Genomic DNA, 27500 nt, shown 5'->3' on the forward strand with positions numbered 1-27500 from the left:
ATTTCTTTATCTTGCCTGATTTTGCACGCTAGTAATTCCGCGGCCAAGATGAATAGACACGGAGACAGAGGACAGCCTTGTCTCACTCCTCTTGACAAGCGAAAATAATTTGTGCACAAACCATTGTTTAGTACTGCTTTCTCTGTGTTAACATAAAATACGGAAATCCAGCGTTGAATGCTTTCACCAAAATTAAGATGCTCAATGGTTCTTTGTATAAATTTCCATTCAATTGTGTCGAAAGCCTTTCGAAAAACCAGCTGTAAAAGTATACCTGGAATGTTGCGGAGCTTTTTTCGTTCAAGAATGTCATTAATTAGCCTGATGTTTTGACCGATGTATCTACCTTTTATGAAACCTGTTTGGTCAGGGTTAATTAGTAGGGTGAAGACTTTCTCCGGTCTCTTGGTAATAGCTTTTGATGCAATTTTGTAGTCTACGTTTAATAGCGTTATTGGGCGCCAATTAGCAAGTGAGGAGAGGTCGGAGTCCTCTTTGGGTATAAGTGTAATTGCGCCTCTCCGTTGAGAGGGTGCCATTTCACCCACTCTGTACGAAGCGTTGAAACTGTCAACCAGATCCTTACCCAATAAATCAAAAAAGCAGTTGTAAAATTCCCAAGTAAATCCATCCTCGCCTGGTGATTTACCTCTGTTGAATGAGGATAAAATGTCTTTACACTCCTTGAGAGTGATATCTCCTTCTAACTTGCTACTCACCGAATCTTCGAGTCTAGGTAATTCTAAGTTTTCAGTAAAACTTATGAATTGCGCATTTTCAAAGCTAGTGGTAGAAGTATAGAGCTCTTTATAAAATATCTCAATTTTCCCAAGTATTTCTTTTTCTTTGGTCACTGACTTACCCTCCGGATGCTTCAACTCCTTTATTGTTTTATGATTGTAATTTCGTTTCTCTAGGTTGAAGAAATATTTAGTCGGTTTCTCACCCTGCTCAATCCATCTTGTTTTAGAGCGAACAATTGAGCCCTTTCCTCTGTTTTCATAGATGAGACAAAGTTCCTGTTTCAACTGGTTATGTTCAGCTTCTAAGCGGTTTGCTCGATGGCTGTCGGCACCGCTACCGCTAGAAATGAGTTGGTCTAGATCGTTCAGTCTCTTTTGGAGACTCCTATTTTACTTATAATATTGTACTGTGGAATGTTTTTGTAGTCTTTGAGGATGACGTAGATCATTGAGAGCTTGGAATACATTGTAAACTGAAGACGGTAGTTTTAAGGCCCCACGTGGTCTCTTTATTTGCTATTCAACAAACTTCTGATGGACAACCGCAAACGTGTATTGAGTTTCCTAATGTTTAACACGATTCCTCTCTTGAAAGCCGAATTTAAAACGTGTTCTTGAGTCAATTTTTTAGGGAAGGATTTTAATTGAATTTTGAGTGCTTTAGAATGTTTAAAAAGTATTTTTAAACTTCGCCTCTTATTCTTAGCTAGTCTGTCGCCTGCGTAGCTGGCGGGTTTTGTCCGAGCGGCGAAGCCGCGAGAGGATTAGGGCGGGGGAATGATTCCCCAATCTTCGCTGCTCCTTTTCTCGCTTGGACAAAACTGTCAGCTATCCGAGGCTGTATTTTTTATGGTTGATTGACCAAAATAATTAGTTGAGTGTTATAAACTGCTTTAGTCTTACCAGTTTACGCTTCATAATTTCAGGTTCTCCGCACAAAGACAAGGCCAGGGATCATTCCTGTTCGCGGCCTTCTATGCTCGTACAAATGTTTCAATACCGAAGGACACGACTATTTTGGCATCGCTTACGTTGGAGACACGTGAAGATCTTACGTTAGTAGCGTCAAGAGTTTATCTGCTTCAGTGAACTGCAACTGCCAGATCATTTTAAAGATGCTCGGTAGAATTCATCGCCCCGCTGTGTGTGGTAAAATTTTGATGGAGGAGAGCTTTAGTTGAAGGTTGACTCTTTTATGGTGTTACACTTTTTCAACAGCCCGTCGTGTTTCGATAGGTTTCTTCCCGAGCATGGTCATTTGTTAGTCGTTGGATGGTTCTAAAGGCAGCCCAATTGAAGGGAAAACCTTGGAGGTCTTCTAAATGAAATTCATCAGACAGGGTTGTCCATTGATAATCCGGCAGGATATGAATATCGTCACAAATGGGCCGTGACAAGCCCAGAGGAGATAAACAACTGGGCTGGAAGGAGATTTATGGTTATTTTGTTTTTTCGTCTGTCTATCTTGCATCAGCGCTTCTCTCTTGAAAGGCGTTCTCGCAAATTCTGGAAGCAAATCACCGACAAATGGAAACTGACTTTCAAGGGAAATCTTCGTTTTTCTGAGAAATCGTCGGGATTTTGAAATGTCATTGTGTCATCATTTTGTTTCATTAACACACTCTCGAGTTTGCGCACGGAAGGCAGCATGCTATTTGACTTCAAAAGGTGACAGAATTTGTTAAACGTAGTTAAATCTCCAACTTAAAGTCTTTTAGCTAAATATTAGCCATCAAAAACTTGTGAATTCTTGGGTGACAAAGGTATTGATGATCCCATACTTTCTATGTCATATAGAAAGTATGAGATCATCACCGAATTTTTAACGCATCATTGCTCAGAGATTGTCTGGCATATGTTGTTCAAATTTTCAGAGATAGCTTTCGAAGTGCATTTTCAATATTCAGTACTTTTTTCTCGGCTGACTGATTAGAAACGATAGCCCTATGTTAATGAGGAAAAATGTAAACGAAGATTCTCCTATTATGCGAACAGTTACCATATGGCCTTGCGAACGCTTCTCATCTTCAAACAATAGAACACAGGATTAGCTAACGGATTGTGAGTGCGATATTGAATGCTGCCTCGAACTGGTTATGGCGTCGTTTCACTACGGCCGTCATAATACTAAGATCGAGTTATGGTGCGTAAAAAATAATCATCAAAAACAGCAGGTAGAGCAAGAGGATGAACCATACTTGGCGTTCAGTTGGTTGGCCAGTGAAGCTTGGGAATATTGAGCGCGCAAGGAAGCCTGAGTGGAGTGTTAGGCGAGGTTTGCAAGTTGAACGTTCGTTTCAACCCTGCATCGATGTCACTTAACCAGGTGCAAAAGCTTCGCGTAAGCGAAGGTCGTCCCCGTCAGACAATTAAGTTGCAAGTAAAAGTATCATGTAATAAATAAAGCTTTTCGAGTGGACAGATAGACGAATGGACGAGATGCCGCTGAAGATCCACAGGAACACCACAATTTACGGGAACTACAGTGCGGTATCGGTTGCAAAGCACCAGTGCTGATAGTCAATCGAAGAGTTATCAATGAAACCACACTTAAAACTGGTGCCATTTTTGTACTTGCAAGCGGAGCGGTGCGACCAAGTAGGTGGGAACAAAACTGCCCACTCCAAATCGGTTGTTGCCAGATTAGTGAGCAACACGTTGGATGGATTGTGTAAATGGGTTTTTTTCAACACCGTTATCATCACAAGCAAGTTGTTCATTCTAATGCTGGCAACATACGCGATCTTGAAAGCTTCAATAGCACTTTCAATTGTCTTTACTTGATGTAAACGCACGATAGAGAGTTGGAAGAAACAGATCATTTTGGGTGGAACGGTTGAGAAAATAGAAGTTTTTCCAAAACTTGTTCGGTGCCGTTTGAAGTATCTTTCATGGAAACTTACATGCAACAAGAGATCGCGCGACAGAGAAGAAAATCACTGCAATAAACACTCTGCTTCAGTAAAACCAATTTTTCTTGGATCTGTGGTGTTTATACAGTCGCAACTGTGAAAAAAAGATCGAGTTTTATTTGCTTAGATAAAACCAGACTTTCCTTTGCAATAGAATGAGAGCACACACGCCGCTTTGTTGCCTTATAGCGGAACAATAATGTAAAAAGCTTGTTAATCATAGAATGACAATGTCATTCCCAACTGAGTTCATTTCTTTATTGGCAGTTGTCTAGGAGCATTCTGATGGCTAGAACTATACAATGCAGCTCATTTTTTTTGGTTGTGAATGCTGTAAAACAACACCGTTATTACATACAGCACCCCTTATGTTTCTCATTTTCTTTACAAAACATGAAAGCGATTTTCTTCTATTAATATAAGCTATTAATCTTTGTTTGACAGAGTGTCTTCTTTTCAACACGGTGCCAGTCAATGTAAAATGAACAAATTTTCTAGCAAACAATGATTCAAATAACGAAACTAACGCTATCAAGGAAAAAAAGAACTTATTTTGGAGTAAACTGTTACGTAATTATGTTTTGATAGATGACTGTTGTATTACAAATTTCAAATGATTGCGTCTTCTCCACAATTTTTTAGGCCGCGAATTCCATTGGTCTACTTTGTTAAATGGGTTGGAGGGATGGCTGGTGGTGACAAGCCTACTCAGGGGACCCTTGTGAGAAAACTCCTTAGCAGTATATTCGTACGGTGGATAGGCCCTGCAAGAGAAAATAGAGAGATTAAGCGTTCAAAGAGTTGAGGCCTTAAATAACTGAGGAGAAAGTGCCATCTGTGAATATTGAGATTTTCAAGTCTTCTCGGATAAGGACCATTAAATAGTATTTGTTTATAGCCCATGCTACCGCTCACGGTTCCAAAATATTAGGGAACTAGGTACCCGGTATTGTGGGATGGCCTTGTTCTAGGCGGAGGCATGATTCGTTTCCCTAATAGACCATATTCGTATTCTCAGTATTGGACTGGAACTAGCTTGCAATGGAGGCTAATGCGGGGAAATCTTTTCAAATGCAAATACTTTTTAATATATTCCCCCGCATTAGCCTCCATTGCAAGCTAGTTCCAGTCCAATACTGGGAATACGAATAGGGTCTATTGATGTAAACTGCGTAAAAAGCAGTAAGGGTGAAGTCCTCCACTATAAAGTTAGTGTAATTTTCTTCACTCTAGTTATTTTTCCTATCCATACAAATTTCTACTCTAGATTATTGTTACTAGTACATAATATACTTAAGAAAAACCCACGTAGTTTACTCGTTATGCACAGCCTTTATATTGTATTTCAATTTGTATTTGATTGTATTTTTGTAAGTAATTTTAAGTCAGCCTTTAATTGAATTTAATCGTATTTTTGTAAGTAAATTCAAGTCAATTAAAAATTAATAAAATACAAAAAAAAAATAGAAGAAATATTTACAACACCAAAGCACTGCCTCCGTGCTCCCAGCTTAGTAGCCTCCCCTGACTGCATTCGCCAAGGTCGTCGAGAGCGTTTGTCACATCCATTTGAAAAACAGATCTTAGAAAGGTTTTTAATTTGTTATGTCAGCAGGAGATAACAACATTTTACTATATGTGTATACGTGTGAAAAAGTCTTTTTTTCTTTTTTCTTAATCTTCGCGCAATCGAGTTTTTGGCTGCAAGTTTGACATGTATATCTAATGGATAAATCAACCATTACTGAATACACTCCGTTAAGGAAGAATGATATTACAGATAGCAGGACCCAAACTTGTGGAACACTAACAAACAATGATTATAATTTACCTGTAAGTTAGCTTGGAGAAGTTTACAAACACCTCATCCCACGATCCCTGAGGAGCTCTGGGCTCCACTGGATATCGTGAAACATACCCTCCGTAGCCAGGAGTCGGCCTGGTGCTGATATGAGAGATTAAGACATTTCGAATTAGTAGATACATCAAAATCCTGGAGACTACAGCACGCAATACTTGTAAAACTTAAAATATATTTACGACAACAAAAACTTGATAAAACCAGCGATAATCAAGGACTTGATTATTGCTTTGCCGGTTTAAATTGCACATAAACATTAACTTGATTTATCTGTTTATTTTAACATCAATTATTTCCTTGTACATTATATTTTATAGTTGCTGATTGTATCAGTCCTTTTACAGTGCGACGCGCCTTAACGTGGCCACCTAACAAAGTTTTTTAAAACTAATACGCCAATCAGGGTGTGAAAATTTGATTGACAGCCACCCCTCCTTGCAAAGTTTGCACGGTTGTAAGTTGAACACCGTTGAATGGGTTGTTTGAGTTGACGTACTTACACGTAGTTGTCAAATGTCAAAGTTTGTCGGGTGGCCACGGTAAGGCGTGTCGCACTGTAACATTTGTATAGACAATTATGTTGATATTGTATATATTATATTTATTATTTTATTATATTAATTTTACGCGCATATGATCATATATACATGTAGATTGTGCGCTATAAGTATTAAGTGCGTTCGATTGCTCTTTTATCATCGATGAGGCATTTAAAAGTAGTTTTATATTTTGGGGATAATCGTTTTGTGCCCCTTTCTAGTAAAGGCGCGATTTTCCAATGTAACCATAGCAACAGCGATCTTTTCACGTGTGAAGATATCATGTTTTCGCGCGAAAGCTCACTTGGTATTTCAGATTTTTGCTCTCGCCCCATGCCCTCGCATGACTCCCACGCAGGCTAAAACAGCTCGTACCATTTTATTTTTAGGATACTTCGCCATATTGTAGAACGTGAACGAGACTGAACAATCGCGAAAGACTTATGATAGAGCCAGGTTATTTTAAGGTGACCTTTTCGCCGACCGTCGTCGTCGTAGATCTTAAAGTCCCTATTAGCCTACGTAGCTGGCAGTATTGTTGGCGCGGAGAATGGGGAGGAGTGCTGTGAAATATTTCACAACGCCTCTCCCCATTCTCCGTGCGTCTTCGCCGTTTGTTAATTTGCCTCTCGCCCCAACAATACCGCCAGCTGCGTAGGCTATAGGACGTTTTCAACCAACCTCTAAAGACACCAATAACAATAGAGAAATGTACGACTTCTGGTGGACGAACAAAACAAGGAGCCAATGAGAGATCTTTTGCTTTCGTCCACCAACATGGGGCCGATGACGTCACGTGAAAACCTCCTATATTTTCGGAATAAGTTACAGTAATGATAATTAAAGAGAAAGAACATACAATCTTATTTGTGTCCCTTCTGTCATTGTCGGAATTACTATCTTCGCTGGTTCCTCCAGTCGTTTGCTCTTTTTTTCTGATTCGTCATCCTCCTCGTTCCTGAATCTAATCAGAAGAGAAAAACTTCATAAATGTGAAGGCGTAACTCACTACCGTCTATACGGTGGCTCAGAAGTGCACACCGAATATAAATAACTCATACCGTATTCAAATCACTCACACCAAATTCAAATCACTCACATTAGATTTTCTGATGCTGGTAATTTGTATGTTAATAAATCAAGACTGAGAATTCAACTTAATTCGTTTTCCATTTTCGGAGATAAGTTGTGGAATTGCCTGAAGCCTGACCTGCGTAAACTTGGGAAAAAACCTTTCAAAAATAAGATTCATAAATTTTTACTTGCGGTACTTGGTAATGAGGATGATTATGTTGATGTCTCTACGTTAATGTTTAAAATTACTAATTATCATTAATCAAACTGTACTCTAGTCGCTATTATTATTTATTCCTTATGTTCTATGTCTTATTATAGGTTCTTGCTCTTCTCATGTAAATCGTAGCTATTTGTGAATATATCTGTATACCTATTTATTCTATTTATTTATTTACTTGCCTGATTTTAACGATAATATATTTTGCTGAATTTTATTATAAGTTATACAACCCGCCCCGATTAGCGTTGCTACATGCGGGTTGAATATATGTGTATTTTTCTAATTTGTCAAATTTAAATTATTTAAATAAATGATAAAATGATAAGTGATAAACATCGAATTCGAATCACTCACACCGAATTCATAATCACTCACACCGAATTCATAATTACCCACACCGAATTCATAATCACTTAGACCTGTTGAGTTCATGGTGTTATTTTCCTATCAATTTGATTACATTTCGAGCTGTAACAATCAAATCATATCACAACCCAGAATATTTTTCTATTTAATTAATGGGTCTGCACGTTGTTACGCATGTTAAAAAATAAAATTGAAGACATTTAAAACTCTAAATATTCAATGTATATGAGAAGAAATTTTTAAAAGAACTTTTTTTTCTCCAATTTCGGGACAGTATAGTATGGAATGGGCTTCCGAGCACCTAATCATTTTAAACCCTCTTTAATAATTGAAATCCTACCTAGGAATGGAGGTCGAAATGGCCGGAAATTGTCGGTCAGACTCGTACTGATGAAATTGATTGGGTCTTGTTTGGCATTGGTCCCAGACACACGCTACCTTTTGCCATATTTCCGGTTCAGGTTCATTTGTGACTGCTCGGTATCTGACCATGTCCGCATCCTTTTCATGAGTTGGTGAAATGAGCAGTTCTTCCTCAACTGTGGCTGTCTCAAGAGACTGTTAAAAATCACAACGATGAAAGAAATAACAAAAATTAAATTCAATGAAATACGAACAAGGCAGGTGACAGGGAAAATCCTAGCGCTTAAAATTCCTTACAGGTGTTTCTCGGGACTGCTAGGAGTTGACTAACGCATAAACCCGAGTGGATTTGTTTTCACAAGGATTAACGCTCGTCCGTCCTTGAACGGCATAGTCCAGATCGCTTGGTGACAGTTACGTTTTGTTTCGTTGTTGCTTACCCCATTTTTCTTTGAAGAAAACGATTCCTTCTTTTTCTCAGTTCTCCGTTTTATTTGAGGAAGAACTCCTTCATTTTGTTGAGAAGGTTCAATATCTTTAGTTTCTTTCAAGCCTCTTATGCTGCCCAATCCCAGAGCAGGAGGACGATTCATTTGCGAATGAGGTCGGTGTGGTCCAATGGGTAGATTGAAAGGAAAGATTTTTGCTCGAAAATTATCACGTAACAGATGTAATTGAAAACTGTGTGGAAACAACTAGCGCGCGCGGTGTTTTTACGACAACACCAATCATTTCAAAACCCGCTTGTTGCACACGTAACTTTTCTTTCGCACGCTTCAGCAGAATGGCGTCCCTTCCAGGCAAGGTGGGGGGGGGGGGGGGGGGGGGGGGGGATGCCGGGGGGGCCTTGTTTCTTGCCATTGTTCCCCGATGTAAAATTAGCCATGTTCCCTTCTTCCCCAAAACCCCTGGGATGGACTGCAATATTTTTACGGAAGAACCACCTGAGGTTTTCACACAGAGAGAGGGAATTTGGGGAATCCGTGGTGAGGGGTCTTTCGTTTCGCGTCTTTCATGTAAGTCTTCGCAGAATAACCTCTATCGCATGCATATAAACCCAACCGACTTTATGCGCGCTTTGGCTCTAGTTCTAGTTCACATTTTTAATTAAACCTTGTTTGCAATTTCTCCTGGGAGATGAAGATGTCCCAAGAGAAATCGAAAACAATGTCAATGCAAATTTGGGGGGGGGTGGGGGGGGGGGGGGAAAGGGTAAAAGGAGTGTATTATGGGATTTGTGAAAATGGAGAATGGAGTGTTTCACTGAGTTTGTCCTGGGACCTAAAGATCCGCAACTCTGCGATCGATTGGCCAGAGGGCTTTTTCGGGCATCGCAATTACTATAAGAATTGTCAGGAAAATTGTTGTCTCTTGTTTCAAAGTTATTGATAAATGCTATCTCTCTAAAATCAAGGAAAATCAAGGATTTTCATCTTGAGCAGTCGAAACCCGAATTAACAAAGAGTTGATCATGTCAGTTTAGCATTACACTTTCAAACTTTTATTTACCGTTATGTCAGTTGTGTTTTCTATAATATTGTTGGTTAGTTTGAATTTACATGCTTGTAACGAACATTTAGGCTATAAAGAACTATAATTGTAGTTTAAAATGTTTGGTGTGTAGCCAGGCATGTTAAAAATAATAATAAAAAAAAAGTTGACACCGGCTAAAATATTGTGTTGGACGTTTCGGCAACTGCTGTTGCCTTCCTCAGCAGGGATAAAAAAATGCAAAAATCTAACGGCGTCCTGATGGTACACGATGCGTATAAATATTAAATCGCACCTCAACGAATATTTCAAAATAAAATAGACAATAAAAACAAAGGTCTCCAGAGCATTCTAAAATATTACTACAATTCTTTAATGTTATTGTAAACGTTTGGAAGTGCTATATGTTCCTTTATAGCGTTCGTGTCTCGCAAGGAATGCCAAGCCTCAAGAATAAGTCTTTGTCGCCATGCCGATGACCTGTCAACAATTTCGACGTTCATCAAGTCTGTTTGGTGATAGTAGCACATGTGGTGTTTGGCCAACAAAGAGTTTCCATCTAATGTTTCTATGGCCTTTGTGTGCTCTTTGACGCGTGTTTTTAGCGCGCGCGATGTCTGACCGATGTAAACACAATCACAATCTTTGCATTTGATCTTTTATCATGTGGAGGAGCGTGTTTTACTGGGAATTAAACCACTCGTAGATTCCATACGCCACTCATCCGGGACCCGAGTGGCGTATTTTCCGTATGTCACCTTTGTGAGTGTCGTATCGTTCAATGACGTCACGATTCCCGCCTTTTTTTCCCCGCCTTTTTTCATTAAGAGGCAGCGCCTGTTGATCAGTTGGTACATCATGTGTTGTTTACACAATGGGTTCAATAGTGGCGAGGCTCCGTGACTACTGTTATCATATGTGTGAGAGATTAATTCTTTATTCAGGCGAATAAACTCCAAACGTGCGCTGACACAACCCACTGGCTGCAGCTGCCGCGGAGTGCGGAGGGTTGGCAAAAAAAGGTGGGGGAAAATATTCCAAATTTTAGGTTGTCAAAATAAATAAAAAATGATACAGTACACGTTGGCTCGAAGATTATGAATTTTATGTTCTCTCGTGGCAAGAACAATATCTCACACACTCGTGCCGCTTCGCTCACAATCGTGAGATATTGATTTCTTGCTGCCACTCGAACATAAAATTCATATCTTCCTCGTCTGACACCGTGTCCGTTTTCTTTTTTGTGTGATAATCTCCTGTTGTTTTTTTCTATAATACACGATTCCTCTGGAGGCCTCCCTCGTCGATCTTGTCTTTTGGGTTTTAAGTAGTGTCTGAGTGAATTGTCCGAATAGTGTTTATGAAGACGACTCACTTTGATGTTGAAACCTCGAAGAACCCTCGCAGAATCCTTTGGCAAGACAGGCAAAACAACCATTACCGCGCTTCTCCTTTCGGCCCGGGGGTCAGTCCAATCACGTCACTTCTTGGTTCTGTCATAGTTTTCAGTTTGGCGACCATTATTATAGATGAATATTGGCAGGTTGGTAATTATTAGGCGGTAAAGGGCTTTCATGCCACTCTCTTAGTTTCTCGTGCAGCCTCTTCCTCCCTTCGGGGTTGGGACTATTCTTTGCCGCGATCCATGATGCGGTGCTGTACGACCGAGTATTTATGTTGGGGGACGGATGCATCTTATAACATTTTACTCGTTATACTCACTATGTCTGATGCTGACTGTTTGAAACATCAAACATGCTACGGTGTTCCTTAATTCAAAAGTGTGGTTGTACTTTTAAAAATAACGTCCCCCCCCAAAAGTAATAAAATCCCTGACCATACCGCTAACAGAGATCATGGCAAACAGAAGATGAGAGGAAAATCCTTTATTCAGAGTTATCAAAAAACTAATATTGTCCCGGAATCAATTTCAATGGAAGTAGAGGTTTGTGCATATTTTTTTTAAAACTTCTTTGATACTTGCGGAACCAACAAGTGAACTTGGGAGCTGAATTTAAATAGCGCATTAATTTGTCAAGATATCGAATCAAGCTTTTGCCATCTGCCGCAATCACTACATTTTGCTGTTGTACCATTCCTCTTCCCAAGGAAGCATGTGAAGTACCTAATGAGCGGGCAAACAGGAATATTATTATTATATTATACCGCTTTAGCCACTGAGACAATATTGATTCTTCTTTAAACCTTTTGAAAGTACATATGATGGCAGTTTTTTCTTATTTTACCTCAAGCTTTATCTCATTCATCATCCACGGTCTTCTTAGATAACAAACAACCAAAAAACTTCAAATGCCTAACTTTCTATTTCATTGGCCTTTTGTCAGCCTTTTAACAAAAATTCGGAATTTTCAACTTCCACAAGGTGACAGAGGGGGGTACAAAACCGCGCTCTGGGTCAACGTGAGGACTGGGAATAGCAGGCCCCCAGTGACGTTCAAACACTGAAACGCAGTTGGTAATTTATTAATGAGTAGAATTATTCGTTCTTTGTGCTTGCATTATTGCAACCAAATACACCGCATCTCAGCAAGCAGTCTTCAGCAACTTCTCAATCTAAGAAGAAAAAAGGAAAAACTCCTGACCCTTCAAAAATTTCATTCCGTTTTGATGCCACAGTTTCTGCTATCCTCAGCCTCCTTATTAGCTCTGTTTTGTACCCTCTGGAAGTGAAAATTCCGATTTTAAAAGGCCGAAAGGCAGAGAATGAAATAAATCGGTAGGGAATTTTTGGCGGGTGCTTTTTATCTCAGAAAAAACCACAATGTTTCACTTGAGTAAACAAAAAGAACGGACTCATCTACACTCCCTAAAGGCCCACTTTCACCCAGACAGGCACTGCATGCAGTGGAAACAATTTTTATATATGAAAAATCAGCCAAAAGCTTGAAATTCATACAAGCAGATCGCTGTGATAAGCCCCAATGCCGAATTTCCCTACCACAAAAAGAAACGGTCCAAAACAGCCATGTGCAGGTTGACGGTCGGGCCTTTAAGATGGCACCCTCTTAAGAAAATTCATCGTTTTGGCGGTGCAGGGCTTAGTGGTTCCTTACTCTGATCCTAAAGGGTTTTCTACGGGTACTCCAGAGAAAGAAAAAACCAACATTTGATTTGCATTAATGGGGATATTTTCAAGGCGTGATTAACCCATTGACTCCTAGGGTTTCACCACTGACGAGTGTAAAATCGTCCTGCCGGTTTTTGCCACTTCAGGCATCAAGGGCTTAATTAATTAATATAATTTGTTGATTTCAGTTTCCAGTGGTCCCTATTAGTGCTCCAGCACTAAAAGACTAGATCCTTAAATAAAGTCTCCTTTTCCTTTCCTTTCTCTATTCAAAGAATGAAGAATCCACCTCCCCACCTTGCACAGAGTTTTTTTATAGCATAATAACTAGCTGACTTGAGTCTTTCAGAAAGATGCAGGCAGGCACAGTTTCCTTTGTCCCTTATCCTCCCTACAGAACCATCGCACCGTCAAGCTTACTGCTGTCCATTATGGAATTTGTCATGTCTTTTTGTCTCTTTGCAAGCGTACAGTCAAAATAGTTCCGAAATCAATCACTGAGACCCAATCTTCAAAGAAATAGAACTATCAAATTTTCGGATATTAGATTACAAGAACTGGGTAAATTTATGTATTCTTATAACATTCTCTTCCACCATCAAGGTTTATTCATAATTTTTATTGAAAAAACCACGTCCATGACTTTTCACTAGATTTGAAGAATGATTTTCACCTTCAACTCTGTAGAACTATTCTTCGCAACTTCCGCTACCTTCTAAGTACTAGAAAGCTTGTGGCAAAAGAAAAGAGGTTTAAACTGATGCATACTTCCCTTTTTTTGCAATGGAAACACGAAATAAACAAAACTAAAGCCTTAGAATACCCTTATTTATCAAATTGTATGGCACCCACTTTGAAATAGGGAGACGAGTAAGGCTTCGAGAACGCTATCTAAAAACATCATTTAGCATTATTGTAATAATTTCGTGAGTATTGCAAGTCGTTTGGCGTGAAAGGTGCACATAAACATCCCTGAACTAAACTTGTCATGAATGCGTTGCTAGTGTTTGGGGAAAAATTGAAAATTCATCATCAGGTGCTCTCGTCCTCCACAAGACCTCAAGTTTGATCATTTCACGTCGTTGTCAAGACAAGAACGGCAAAGAAATGTATCAAAATGAAAAACGCACGTGCAGCGCGTGCAAAACTATTGATTTTGCTCATTGAACCTATTGTTATGTTGCGTTCTCATAGCCATTGTCATCGTCGGCCTTTCTTAGGCCTCGTCCACACTCATCCGGATATTTTTTGAATCCGCAACTTTTTCTTTCCGAATTTAACAACAACAACTTCATTTTCGCATTTGAGAGGTTTACAGTAATGGAAAATCCTTAAACTAAAAAAAGAAAGAAGAAGAAACGAAAAAAAATAAAACAAAAATATCCCATCCAAACGTAGCGTATTCAAATCGAATTTGCCCGTACACGCATCCGAAGCGTATCCGGATTCACGCTAGTACTCAGGACTCCTCAAGGAAACAGAGGTAACAAAGCATGCGCCATAAAGAAATAATAATATTGCCATCGGCAGCCATCTTGAGGCAATTGATTTCACGTTACGCAAGGAAAAAATTCAGCGTCCAGGCGATCTTGTTAGCGCTACAGCCATCCATGGAAACCTAAAAAACCAACGGTTCCAGATTTAGCGTCCACAAGGTTCTGGATTCATAGCGGATTCAAAAAATATCCACTTTGGAGAGCGTATTCAAAAAGTTCGGCGTGAGTTCAGGATCTATTGGACTGTGACATCATAGAAGAAGTCAATGGGCTCGCGCCATGGGTCACCCAAACAGTAAACATTCCAAAGGCGGATGATGACATTCATTTGTGCGTCGACATGAGGCGAGCAAGTGGGTCCATACCCAATATCAACTGTAGATGAGTTGCTGCACAACATGAATGGTACAAAAGTTTTTAGCAAGCTAGTGTAAATACATTTAGCTGGAACTTCAGCACTCAAGGGTCACGCCAGATCACCACTCTCGTAACACAAAAAGGCCATACACATACACAGTTTTTTTAATGTTTGGCGTAAGTTCAGCAAGTGACCTCCACCAACATGGGATATAATTGCTCAACATGAGATATTTACACGACTCTGCGCAAGACCATGGAACGCCTGAGGAAGCATGGCTTGCCTTAAAATGTTGACAAATGCCCGTTTAGTTTACAGTGCTTATGGGCATCATCCTGTCTGAGAAAGGAGTCGGCCCGAGAGAGGAAAGAGGTATTGCTCTGCATGAAAGAAGGGAGCCTGTAAGAGTCAGCAAAGTAAGAAGCTTTCGAGGACTGGGCTAATTACAGCAGCACATTCATTCCCCGTTTCGCTACCATCAAAGAGCCGTTCCAAACCCTGCACCCGCATCGAACGTTGCATGATCCACCTACAACCCTTCATGTGATGTGACTGAATGGCCCTCTTTCCTGTTTTGATAAATGACGACAAAGCAGCAAACCATCATCATGGAACAGAAGAGTATCGATTTGCAGCCATCAGGGCCACACGTACGGCCCTACAAGAGAAGTTGAGGACACATCTGCACTGGATGAGAGAGTTGAAAGCTCTGAGAAGCACTCAAAACTGGTCGATTAGAGGAATGCACTTACGCACCAGCTGAAGGTAAACTAGGTAAAGAAACCCAAAGATGTACCGTTGACTAATTCTGTTGTGCATAGCAATTGCCTCACATGCTGCGGGAAAGAATGCCACACAAAACAAAAGTCACGCAAAACTGGAAAACAGCCCCCTTTAGTCCTAATCCACGAACAAAAGTGCAAATTTTATCGTTTTCAGTGTTAGTGGGGGAGTGTATCACTATTGAAGAGAAGTTGAGGAAACATCTGGAGTGGATGAAGAGTTGAAAGCTCTGAGAAAGGCACTCAAAACTGGTCGATTAGAGGAATGCAAGGCTTACGCAGCAGCTGCAGGCAAACACCAGTGTGTAATTGGGCAACTAGTCCAAGCAGCAGTTTCACTAGCAACTGTGGCTTCCTTCCTACATTGACGTTGACATTTCACAACGGAGGGCTTTAAACTTTTGTGGACGAATTTGCCAGCTCCATGATTAATTTTATGTAAAGCAGAGATTTCGCGTGTTCCAGAGAAGTAAGTTCATGGTGGCCTTGTATGGATAAGGCAGCGGAACAATTCTGCAAATCCTGCTTTAAGTGTCAGCTGGTTGCTTGTCCCGGCCCGCCAGCCATTGAAGCCAAGAGCATTGCCAGAATTCCTGGCCATTGGCAAGACCTGGTTGTACATCTTTTGGGACCACTCCCAATTATCTTCTACACTAAATTATGGTCATTGTGACTGACTACAGCTGTCATAATATGAGTATCTGGTCATGGCATCAACCACCAGTGAGGAGCGGTTTATTTACAAATAATAGCAGCAGTTTCACTCGCAACCTTTGTGGCTTCCTTAATGGTGTTGACAAAAGAATCCGCCTTACATGAAGGGGTTCCTCTCCACGGGGGAGAAATTCACAAAGCAAACTCTCAACCCCACAATAAGGTTAACAAATGAAACAAACTCTGTGTGAAATTAAAAACCTTAATTTCAGAAACAGCCAGATAGTGCATGTACGATAAAACTTAATCAAGGAGGAGAGATAACAAATACTTGACCATGGAAATTATTCGTTCTTAAAAATAGGAATAATAAAATGAAAAATCTTTACACTAAAATCTTCGTTCTTTAAAAATATATGAAAAAAAAAAAAAGAAATCCCATGGAATATGAAACACAGGTTCGACGAGTTAAATCCAAAATCCCAAGGGTAAAGGTAAAGCTGACTGTGACACCATTAGGCTCGTAAATGGCTGCGAATCTTCAGGGGTAGAGCGCAACCGAGCAAGGGGGTTTCTAGTCCAGCGCTGGACCTCTACCCGACCCCTCGTGCCGAGTCAAGAAAGGAAAAAGAGAAGAACAACAAGCCGCAACAACTCTGGACAAAACCTAAGACTAAAAACCTGGACAGACAAACCAACACGACCAAAAGCTTCCAAGTCGATTAACCAAAAATGGAAAGTAACTCTTACCAAAAACACAACTCATCATGTGTATCATGGAAGTTCTGAAGCAAAATTATAGTTTAAAATAAAGAAAAAAAAAATATCTGGTTACTTACATGGAAGAAAAAAAGCTGGCAAAAATTTCCCTTCACTCCAAAATTTTGCTAAGTATCCTGTAAACGTCAGCCTTGCTTGCGACAAAAGAATTCAAATACGACCCAAACTGTACACATGGCCTGGGTACGAGATGTGAGAAGAGTAGATCTGGGAACCAGTATAACAAAACATGGATCGTGGAATGCCCAAAGCAATTTAAAATACTAGTACGAAATGAGGAAGCTAAAAAAGGGGCAATGACCCAGAAAAAAATGGAAGCATAAGTGAGATTGTGTAGCTTCTGATCCAGGGTGTATTGCGGCAGTAAAATCATTCGTTCTTTTGGATGGAGCCAGGAAAAAATCTCGTCAAGTATGTACAAATCATTCGTTCCTTGGATGAATCCTGGAAAAAAAAAAAATCCGATCAGGTGTACAGATTAATCGTTCTTTTGGATAGATCGTGGGGGAAAAAAAAAAAACCTATCAGGTGTCAAAACCACCTGTTCTCTGGGGATCCAGAAAAAAATCCCCTAAATTTTAAAGCTAAAAAACTGAAAAATGACATCGCTCTACGTAATCCCATAAAAAACATAAATAAATTCAGAACCTATGGAATCAAAGTAATAATAATGATAAATAAACCATCAAAGCTGCCTCTGAGTTAGTATTAAGTTAGTGAGTTAAAAAAATAAAATCCAAATTGTATCTGTGTGCATAGTAATAGTGAAGTGTGAACACCAAGGCCAACAAAGTGTTCTACTAGCACCAAGGATGTATCCCTGCTGGTAGATACATACAATATAGGTTTTTTGTTTAATATAATACATAAAGCAGCAGTTAACTAGTAACCTTTGTGGCTTTCTTAATTGGTGTTGATAGAAGAATCCTCCTTACAAGAAGGGGTTCTCTCTCTACTACTTAAAACATTCACTAATTAGCAGGTAGTTTTGGGGGAATATTGTGTGTGTGAATGGTGAGTTGAGGAAAAATCATAGACAAAAGTTAGGGTTAGTCTGTAAAATGAGGGGGAGAAATTACAAAGCAAACTCTCAACCACAAAAAAGGTTAACAAATGAAACAAACTCTGTGTGAAATTAAAAACTTTAATCTCAGAAACAGCCAGATAGTACATGTACGAAAAACTAAATCACGTAGGAGGGATTAATAAATATTTGACCATGAAAATTATTCGTTCTTAAAAATGGGAATAAATAAAGATGAAAATCTTTACACTAAAATCTTCGTTCTTAAAAAAATATATGGAAAAAACTAAAGAAATCCCATGGAATATGAAACACAGGTTCCACGAGGCAAATCCAAAAATCCCAAGGATAAAGACAAGCTGACTGCGAGACCATTAGGCTCGTAAATGGCTGCGAATCTTCAGGGGTAGAGTGCAAACCGAGCAAGGGGGTTTCTAGTTCAGCGCCGGACCTCTAACCAACCCCCTCGTGCCAAGTCAAGAAAGGAAAAAAAGAGAGAACAACAAGTCGCAACCCTGGAGAAAAATCATCACCAAAACCATGGACAAGTTTTGGTTTCTGAAATTAAGGTTTTTAATTTCACACAGAGTTTGTTTACTTAATTACTGGGGCTGAACCTGCTTTGTGAATTTCTCTCCCCTGGCTCATTTTACTAACTAACCCTAACTTTTGTCTATGATTTTTCCTTAAGTCACCATCCACACACACAATATTCCCCACAAACTACTTGCTAATTAGTGAATGTTCTGGTTAGTGGAGAGGAACCTCTTCTTGTAAGGCGGAATCTTTTGTCAACACCATTACGGAAGCCACAAAAGTTGCTAGTGGAAACTGCTGCTATTATTTGTAAATAAACCACTCCCAACTGGACACTCGGTGATCATGACATCAACCACCAGTGAGAAAAGTAATTGACAATGTAGAAGATAATTTTAGCCACCATGGTACTAATTAGCAAGTAGTTTGTGGGGAATATTGTGTGTGTGGATGGTGAGTTTAAGGAAAAATCATAAACAAAAGTAGGGTTAGTTTGTAAAATGAGCCAGAGGGGGAGAAAATTCACAAAGCAAACTCTCAGCCCCACAATAAGGTAAGTAATGAAGCAAACTCTGTGTGAAATTAAAAACCTTAATTTCAGAAACCAAAACTGGTCCATGGTTTTGGTGATGGTTTTTCTCCAGTAGGGTTGCGACTTGTTGTTCCTCTCTTTTTTCCTTTCTTGACTTGGCACGAGGGGTTGGTTAGAGAGGTCCGGCGCTGGACTAGAAACCCCCTTGCTCGGTTGCGCTCTACCCCTGAAGATTCGCAGCCATTTACGAACCTAATGGTGTCGCAGTCAGCTTGTCTTTATCCTTGGGATTTTTGGATTTGCCTCGTGGAACCTGTGTTTCATATTCCATGGGATTTCTTTAGTTTTTTCCGTATATTTTTTAAGAACGAAGATTTTGGTGTGAAGATGTTTCATCTTTATTATTCCCATTTTAAGACCGAATAATTTTCATGGTCAAATATTTATTAATCCCTCCTACGTGATTTAGTTTTGCGTACATGTACTATCTGGCTGTTTCTGAGATTAAAGTTTTTAATTTCACACAGAGTTTGTTTCATTTGTTAACCTTATTTTGGTTGAGAGTTTGCTTTGTAAATTTCTCCCCCTCATTTTACAGACTAACCCTAACTTTTGTCTATGATTTTTCCTCAACTCACCATTCACACACACAATATTCCCCTCAACTACCTGCTAATTAGTGAATGTTTTAGTTAGTGGAGAGAAACCCCTTCTTGTAAGGAGGATTCTTCTATCAACACCAATTAAGAAAGCCACAAAGGTTGCTAGGTTAACTGTTGCTTTATGTATTACGATTAAACAACCAACCTATATTGTATCTACCAGCAGGGATACATCCTTGGTGCTAGTAGAACACTTTGTTGGCCTTGGTGTTCACACTTCACATTACTATGCACACAGATACAATTTGGATTTTATTTTTTAACTCACTAACTTAATACTAACTCAGAGGCAGCTTTGATGGTTTATTATCATTATTATTACTTTGATTCCATAGGTTCTGAATTTATTTATGTTTTTTTATGGATTATTACGTAGAGCGATGTCATTTTTCAGTTTTTTAGCTTTAAAATTTAGGGGATTTTTTTCTGGATCCACCCAGAGAACAGGTGGTTTGACACCTGATAGGTTTTTTTTTTTTCCCCACGATTCTATCCAAAAGAACGATTAATTAATCTGTACACCTGATCGGATTTTTTTCCAGGATTCATCCAAGGAACGAATGATTTTGTACATGCTTGACGGCATTTTTCCTGGCTCCATCCAAAAGAACGAATGATTTTACTGCCGCAATACACCCTGGATCAGAAGCTACACAATCTCACTTATGCTTCCATTTTTTCTGGGTCATTGCCCCTTCTTTAGCTTCCTCGTTCGTACTAGTATTTTAAATTGCTTTGGGCATTCCACGATCCATGTTTTGTTATACTGGTTCCCAGATCTACTCCTTCTCACATCTCGTACCCAGGCCATGTGTACAGTTTTTGGGCGTATTTGAATTCTTTTGTCGCAAGCAAGGCTGACGTTTACAGGATACTTCGCAAAATTTTGGAGCAAGGGGAAATTTTTGCCAGCTTTTTCTTCCATGTAAGTAACCAGGTATCCTTTTTTTCTTTATTTTAAACTATAATTTTGCTTCAGAACTTCCATGATACACATGATGAGTTGTGTTTTTGGTAAGAGTTACTTTCCATTTTTGGTTAATCGACTTGGAAGCTTAGGTCGTGTTAGTCTGTCCATGGTTTTTAGTGCTGGTTTTTGTCCAGAGTTGCGGCTTGTTGTTCTTCTCTTTTTCCTTTCTTGACTCGGCACGAGGGGCTCGGGTAGAGGTCCAGCGCTGGACTAGAAACCCCCTTGCTCGGTTGCGCTCTACCCCTGAAGATTCGCAGCCATTTACGAGCCTAATGGTGTCGCAGTCAGCTTATCTTTACCTTTGGGATAGTTTGGATTTGCTCGTGGAACCTGTGTTTCATATTCCATGGGATTTCTTTAGTTTTTTTTTCATATATTTTTTAAGAACGAAGATTTTAGTGTAAAGATTTTTCACATTTGTTATTCCTATTTTTAAGAGCGAATAATTTCCATGATCAAGTATTTGTTTCATCTCTCCTCCCTTGATTAAGTTTATCGTACATGCACTGTCTGGCTGTTTCTGAAATTAAGGTTTTTAATTTCACACAGAGTTTGTTTCATTTGTTAACCTTATTGTGGGGTTGAGAGTTTGCTTTGTGAATTTCTTCCCCTCATCTTACAGAGTACCCTAACTTTTGTCGATGATTTTCCCTCAACTCACCATCCACACACACGATATTCCCCACAAACGTCCTGCTAATTAGTGAATGTGTTAGTTAGTGGAGAGGAACCCCTTCATATAAGGTGGATTCTTTTGTCAACACCGTAAGGAAGCCACAAAGGTTGCTAGTGAAACTGCTGCTGTTATTTGTAAATAAACCACTCCCAACTGGACACTTCATTTATGGCCATTGTTAACTAGTACAGCTGTTATTATGAGTACGTGATCATGGCATCAACCACCAGTGAGAAAGTGAAGATAATTTTAGCCACCATGGTCTTCCCTTAACATTGAAGTGACACAATGAAACCTCTATTCAGCTCAAATGAATGCCAGGAAATACTGTAAGCAGAATGGAATTGTGCCCCTTGCAACGGGGCTGTCATTAAGGGCCGGGGCAGGGGATTTCCCCCGGCTACTTTAAAATAGAAACAAAAAAGCTTCGAGAAAGTCTGCATTGAGAATAAAATATCTATGAAAGAAAATGAGTGAACTGAAATTCCTGGAACACGCGAAATCTCTGCTTTACAATAAAATTAATGTAAGCTGGAATTCGTCCACAAAAAGTTTAAAGACCTCCGTTGTGAAATGTCAACGTCAATGTAGGAAGGAAGCCACAAAGGTTGCTAGTGAAACTGCTGCTATTATTTGTAAGTAAACCGCTCCTCACTGGTGGTTGATGTCATGACCAGATACTCATAATGACAGCTGTAGAAGTCAACAAGTGACCATAATCGAGTGTCCAGTTTCGGAGTGGTCCTAAAAGATCTATTACCAGGTCTTAACAATGGCATTCTGGCAATGCTCTTGGCTTCAATGGCTTTTGGTGGATTTGGACACGCAACCAACTGAAAACTTATAGCAGGATTTGCAGAAATTTCTCCGCTGCCTTATCCATACAGGACAACCATATTTTGCTTCTCTGATTTTGATTTGTCCTGACAATTCCCAAGTGTCCCTCCCTCATGGATCAAGGCAATTGCTTGAGATCGTAGCTTGCTTGGTAGTACAGTGCGGGTACATCTTTGGACTACTTTCCCACCTAGTTTACCTTCAGCTGGTGCGTAAGCCTTGCATTCCTCTAATCGACCAGTTTTGAGTGCCTTTTTCAGAGCTTTCAACTCTTCATCCAGTGCAGATGTGTCCTCAACTTCTCTTGTAGTGATACACTCCCCCACTAACATCAGCGTAAACGAAAAATCACTTCCATTCGTGGATTACGGACCAATGATGGTTTGCTGCTTTGTCGTGATTTATCAAACAGGAAAGAAAAGAGGGCCATTCAGTCACATTGAAGGGTTTTAGGTGGATCATGCAACGTTCGATGCGGTGCAGGGTTTGGAATGATCTTTGATGGTAGCGAAACGGGGAATGAATGTGCTGTTGTAATTAGCCAGTCCTCGAAAGCTTCTTACTTTGCTGACTTTGTGAGATGCGCAAGATCGTCGTAGAGCAAGGAGGAAGGCACCCGCTGCATGTCATCTTGCAAGGGACGAGGTCTACGATCCGTCAAAGCCGAGTGTACAAGGCAATTAAGATCAAAGGTGTTCAAGAACGAGGATCCAATCATGGTGCTGGTGCGCCAGTTTGAAGACCGCTCAGTAAAGCTAGGACATTGTTCTATTGTCAAGGAGGCTTTTAAGAATGGGCAAGAACTTGGAATAAAGCTAAATTTGGTGCACCCTAACCCTGCATGCTGTACTGAGGATGGAGATGAGATCCCAGGTTCAAAGACCAAACAGCAGTTGAAGCGAGCTCAGCAAGAAAAGCTGAAGGAGGACGTGCTAAGTCAGAGTTGGCAAGGGAAGCCGATTGCCTCGAGATGGAGTGACCCCGAGCTGAGTAACGGGTGTTTTGACTGGCTCAGTAAGTAGAAGTCCTATTCAACAAATGTGATTACACCACGAATCTATATCAGCTACGAAAGACCAGGATAAGACAGAGAAGTATGCCCCATTGCGGCTGGAACTAAGACAACAGTTCAAAGGATACCGCATAGACCAGCACAACATCATCCTACTTGTACTGGGAGGATACTCCAGAGGACTCGCGAGAACTGTTAGGGTTTTATTGGGAAGGAAAGGTTACGTTTTTGCAAACGTTAGCCGTGCAGCACTATATTTCAACAGAGTTAACTATCAGAGGGAAATGTGAAGTGCTATTTTCTACCCATGTAAACCAGGTGAGCGTTAGCTCACCAATGGAAATGGGCCCACACAAGGACAGAGAAAAACTCTGACCAGGGTGAAATGTTCAATCCCCACCCACTTTTCTCTGTGCTTCTGTGGGCCCATTTCATTAGTAGGGCTGAGGCTCACACGGTTTACAATAGAAAATAGCACTTCTCATTTCCCTCTCATAGTTAATTTTAGTGGGAAGTAAGAGTAAAGAAGTCATTGCCCGCCACTTCAAAATAATGACATAAGATAAGACACTAGTAGAGCATTTACTGAGTGTTTTAATGTGATATCTCAGACAAATAGATCTGAAGGGTTTTTTTTCCAAGATCTAGTTAGAAGACATTTTAATGTATTAGTTTCTACAATTAGTTTTTTATTTTAATTTTCTTATTTCCCGTTGGCCCTTAGGTTACGCAAAAGCGCCCTACTATGTCTTAGCTATAGTTTAGCACACATAAGTTTACACTGCTATAATAATAATAATAATAATAATAATAATAATTATGATGATGATATTAACAATAACAATAACAATAACAATAATAATAATAATAATAATAACAATAATAATTCTTGCTAAAAAGGACTTTCAATTGACTGTAATATGTTACAACGAATAACTCAAACTGGTCAAGGCTAATACTTCCTAAAATTACAGTAATAATACGAAAGCTGGAAAAACCAGACCTTCCGAACTAATCACAAGCCGTGCATGAGAAACTATTTCCCATGGGATTGAGAATGGTGTTAAAAAAGGAAATCTTAATAGACGGAACACTGATACCCGCCGCACACCAGAGTTATCACCTAGGCCAGGAGCCAATTACCCTACTAGCGGCGACTAGCAGTTTTGATTTGAAAATATTTGTAGTACATATGCGTATTTGCCTCATATCGTAAAGCTGATAGCTTTGCATGCGCACACACTCAGACGAAATGTTCACTCGTGCACAAAATTATTCACTTCCGAGTCAGCCAATCAGAATGCGCGGAAAGCACTATTCGCGTAACTATGTACTAATTCGATACCAATATTTGTTATCGAACAAATATTATTATCGCCAAATGCCAATGTGAGGGTAGGTCGTTTGTTTTATGGAATAGTTTAAAGCAGCGTGTTGCTGTGTAATCAAGGGTGCGTTTGGAATTAAAAAAGTTATCATTTTTTATTCATTCACACCAAGAACCCAAAACAGTTACCAGGAGCCAACTCCAATACTAGGTCTTTGAATAGCATTTTCAAAGATCATCCTAGTTTTAAACGAGTTCTTCAGTGGGCCATTTTCGAAGATACCATAATATTCTTTGCTTATTCTTCCAAATTTTGCATAAGCATTGTTTCCAATGCTTATGCAAAATTTGGAAGGACAAACTGTGAGAATTATGGTATTTTCAAAAGTGGCCAAAGGAAGATTTGGCTTGCACGAGTGGCCATTTGTTATAATATGTGCTAGATGTTTGCACATTTTAACAATTAAGAGCGCGGGCGTTATGATCAGATTAGCCGTGCCACTGCTAATTAGTACTCGTATTTTAAGAGTAAAGCTGGTCAAAGTAATTTTTTCTGCATGACGGATCTCTAAAGCCCACCGCACACTAGAGCTATCAGTTTAGCAAAGTTTCACCAGAGTTAGTGCAAGTTCCCCCAGCGTGCGGTGGCGTTTTGAGCGCTAATGTTCACGCGTGCCATCGGCCCCGAATATTCACAATATTGAATTTGCCTTTCCGTTTCACTTCGGTTGCCGGGAAGGACATTGTATCCACCTTTAATTTTCCTCCACTGAGGTGAATAATTCTTAATTGTTAAACTTTAATTTCTTTTATTGCGCCCTTATTTACACATTCAGTCTCATCTCATATATCATAGGACCTTATATGGAAACCGATTTGGGTCGGTCGTTTTGTAAACTGTGTCAGTGTATTGGGGAATAAGAGTGAGAAGTAGGATCAAAAAGTATACACTGAGTGTAAACTCAACTAACTCAGGATCTCATCAAGAGGAGCTTCTATCTCCACCAATTCCGTGGGTCAACCCTTTCCCGAGTAAACTTATTTTTAGGAACAGGTTTCCAGGGCTCGAGACTAACTTTTTAGCTCACTAGCCTAGTGGCTAGTATCAGGTCTGATTTCAGTAGCCAAATCTAAATTTGCACTTGCCAGTCTGGCAGTCTATGCTGGAGTGTACGGCTTCCCGTATGTTCTCACAAAGCAAAGTTTGCTTTGCCTTGAAGCCAATTCTCACACAACCGTTGCCAAAACTTGCAATGCACTGGAGTATGGAAAATGCGGAATAAAGTAAATTAAGAAATAAACCGTACATAATTAAACTAATTAAAACTGCTCGTTTGGAAGTCTGTGGAAAGGCTGTTCCTTTGATTAGAGCTATTTGCGATTGAAACTGAAAGCACCCTTCTACGCATGAAGCAAAAAAGCAGCGGAATGGGGGAAAATAATACCTTAAATTAGATATAAAGGAAATTCGAAGGACAGACTTGCCTTCATATAAGATTTTCGTTTTAATAGTTTCAAACAGCAACCCGTTCGTTTTATTGCCACTCGTCGCGAACAAGACGAAACGATAGAAATTTTTCTATCTCTGGCTTCTTGTTTGCGATCAGCGGCGATTATCGGCGATTGGTCAGGGATGAACGTAAACTGAGGTGTTCCCATTTACGCGAACTGTTTGTGATGAAGCTCTCCGGAAGGTGCTTGCGATTGTTTGCGACGGAGTTACGCCCATATAATGAAACAGCTTACAAAAATTTGGCTTTATCAACGGAGTTGATAATGTAAATTGGCCACCGTACAGAGATTCTAAAAGCTGACGTTTCGAGCGTTAGCCCTTCGTCAGAGCGAATCGAGGAATTATGGGTTACGTGTAGTTTTTATAGTAGAGTAGGAACTACGCTATTGGTGGTAACATGGCAACGTGAAAAATAGGAATATATTAGTTAAATGAAAAGCGTTCGTTAATACCGTGAGGATTAAGGGTGCCGATTTGGAAGATGAATTTTTGTTCCAGATTCTTGCGGCTTTCCGTCGTACCTAGATGTGGGGAAAGGCCGCAGATAGCCATGTGTTTTTTGGAGTGGTTAGGGAGATTAAAATGGCGAGCGACTGGCTTAGATACATCCTTGTCATTCTTCTCAACATCGCGAAGGTGTTCGCGGAATCGGTCATCTAGTCGTCTACCTGTCTCGCCAATGTATAATTTATTGCATAACGTACAGGTTATGCAGTAAATTGACATTTGCGGAGGTACGTGTGAAACGATCGGTGATCTTAACAGATCGCTTAGGTCCCGATATCTTGCTTGTGTTAACAATGAAAAGACAAGTTTTGCATCGTGAGCGCGCGCATTTGAAAGTGCCGGGTTGCTCGTTAGTTTTGAGCACGCTTCTAACTGAAAAGTTGCCTACGTTTTTGTCGCGTTTGAATGAAATAAGCGGAGGTTGCAAAAAGATTCTACCAGTCTCGGGATCATTTTGGAGTAATTTAAAATTATTAAGAATGATACTTTTGACTGCGCGATTATGAGGATGGAAAGTGAGGGTGAATGGGATTCTGTCATTCTTATCTTTTTGTGACGTTTGTAGTGATGACTGTCGATCAAATTGTTGGGCGCGATGATGGCCCGCTTTGACCACAGAGACAGGATAGCCACGTTTTTCGAAGAACTGGCACATCTCCTCTGATTTGCTGGAAAATGATCGGAGTCATCACTACATAGACGTCGAAGTATAAGAAATTGAGAATAAGGAATGGAGTTCTTGACATGTGATGGATTTGACGATGAATACAACAAATAACTGTGAGAATCTGTAGGTTTGTAGTGCACACTGGTACATAACACGTTGCCACTAATAGAGACTTTGACATCTAGGAAAGCCAATGAAGTTTCCGAAATTTCCCAGATATATTTAAGATCCGGATGAAAAGAATTGACGGAGGTTATAAATTGATAGAGGTAGACGACTAGGTGACCGATTCCGCGAACACTTTCGCGATGTTGAGAAGAATGACAAGGATGCATCTAAGCCAGTCGCTCGCCATTTTAATCTCCCTAACCACTCCAAAAAACACATGGCTATCTGCGGCCTTTCCCTACATCTAGGTATGACGGAAAGCCACAAGAATCTGGAACAAAAATTCATCTTCCAAATCGGCACCCTTAATCCTCACGGTATTAACGAACGCTTTTCAT

At 39.9% G+C, this 27500-nt stretch overlaps 4 protein-coding genes across 8 annotated transcripts in view; 1 reads left to right on the forward strand and 3 right to left on the reverse strand.

The window, feature by feature from the left end:
- The window catches only part of LOC138021350 (leucine-rich repeat-containing protein 69-like), a 10384-nt gene extending 7826 nt beyond the window's left edge, over positions 1-2558 (forward strand). Inside the window, exon 10 of the mRNA XM_068868201.1 lies at positions 1670-2558. Coding sequence (XP_068724302.1) covers positions 1670-1789 — 120 coding nt within the window. The 3' untranslated portion in view covers positions 1790-2558. The remainder of the gene's footprint in view (positions 1-1669) is intronic.
- Positions 1-27500, reverse strand: part of LOC138019844 (uncharacterized) — a 290417-nt gene that overhangs the window by 108948 nt on the left and 153969 nt on the right. The window lies entirely within an intron of this gene.
- LOC138019846 (uncharacterized) overlaps positions 1-27500 on the reverse strand; it is a 142476-nt gene that overhangs the window by 53091 nt on the left and 61885 nt on the right. The window lies entirely within an intron of this gene.
- LOC138019014 (protein SPMIP7-like) lies at positions 4081-8674 on the reverse strand. The gene is made up of 5 exons (XM_068865681.1): positions 8522-8674; positions 8059-8276; positions 6915-7019; positions 5487-5600; positions 4081-4419 (listed from the first exon to the last, which is right to left on the reverse strand). The coding sequence occupies exons 1-5, from the start codon at positions 8672-8674 to the stop codon at positions 4230-4232; spliced, it is 780 nt and encodes a 259-aa protein (XP_068721782.1). The 3' UTR covers positions 4081-4229.

Source organism: Montipora capricornis, chromosome 10, assembly GCF_036669925.1.
Source record: "Montipora capricornis isolate CH-2021 chromosome 10, ASM3666992v2, whole genome shotgun sequence".
Lineage (NCBI taxonomy): Eukaryota > Metazoa > Cnidaria > Anthozoa > Scleractinia > Acroporidae > Montipora > Montipora capricornis.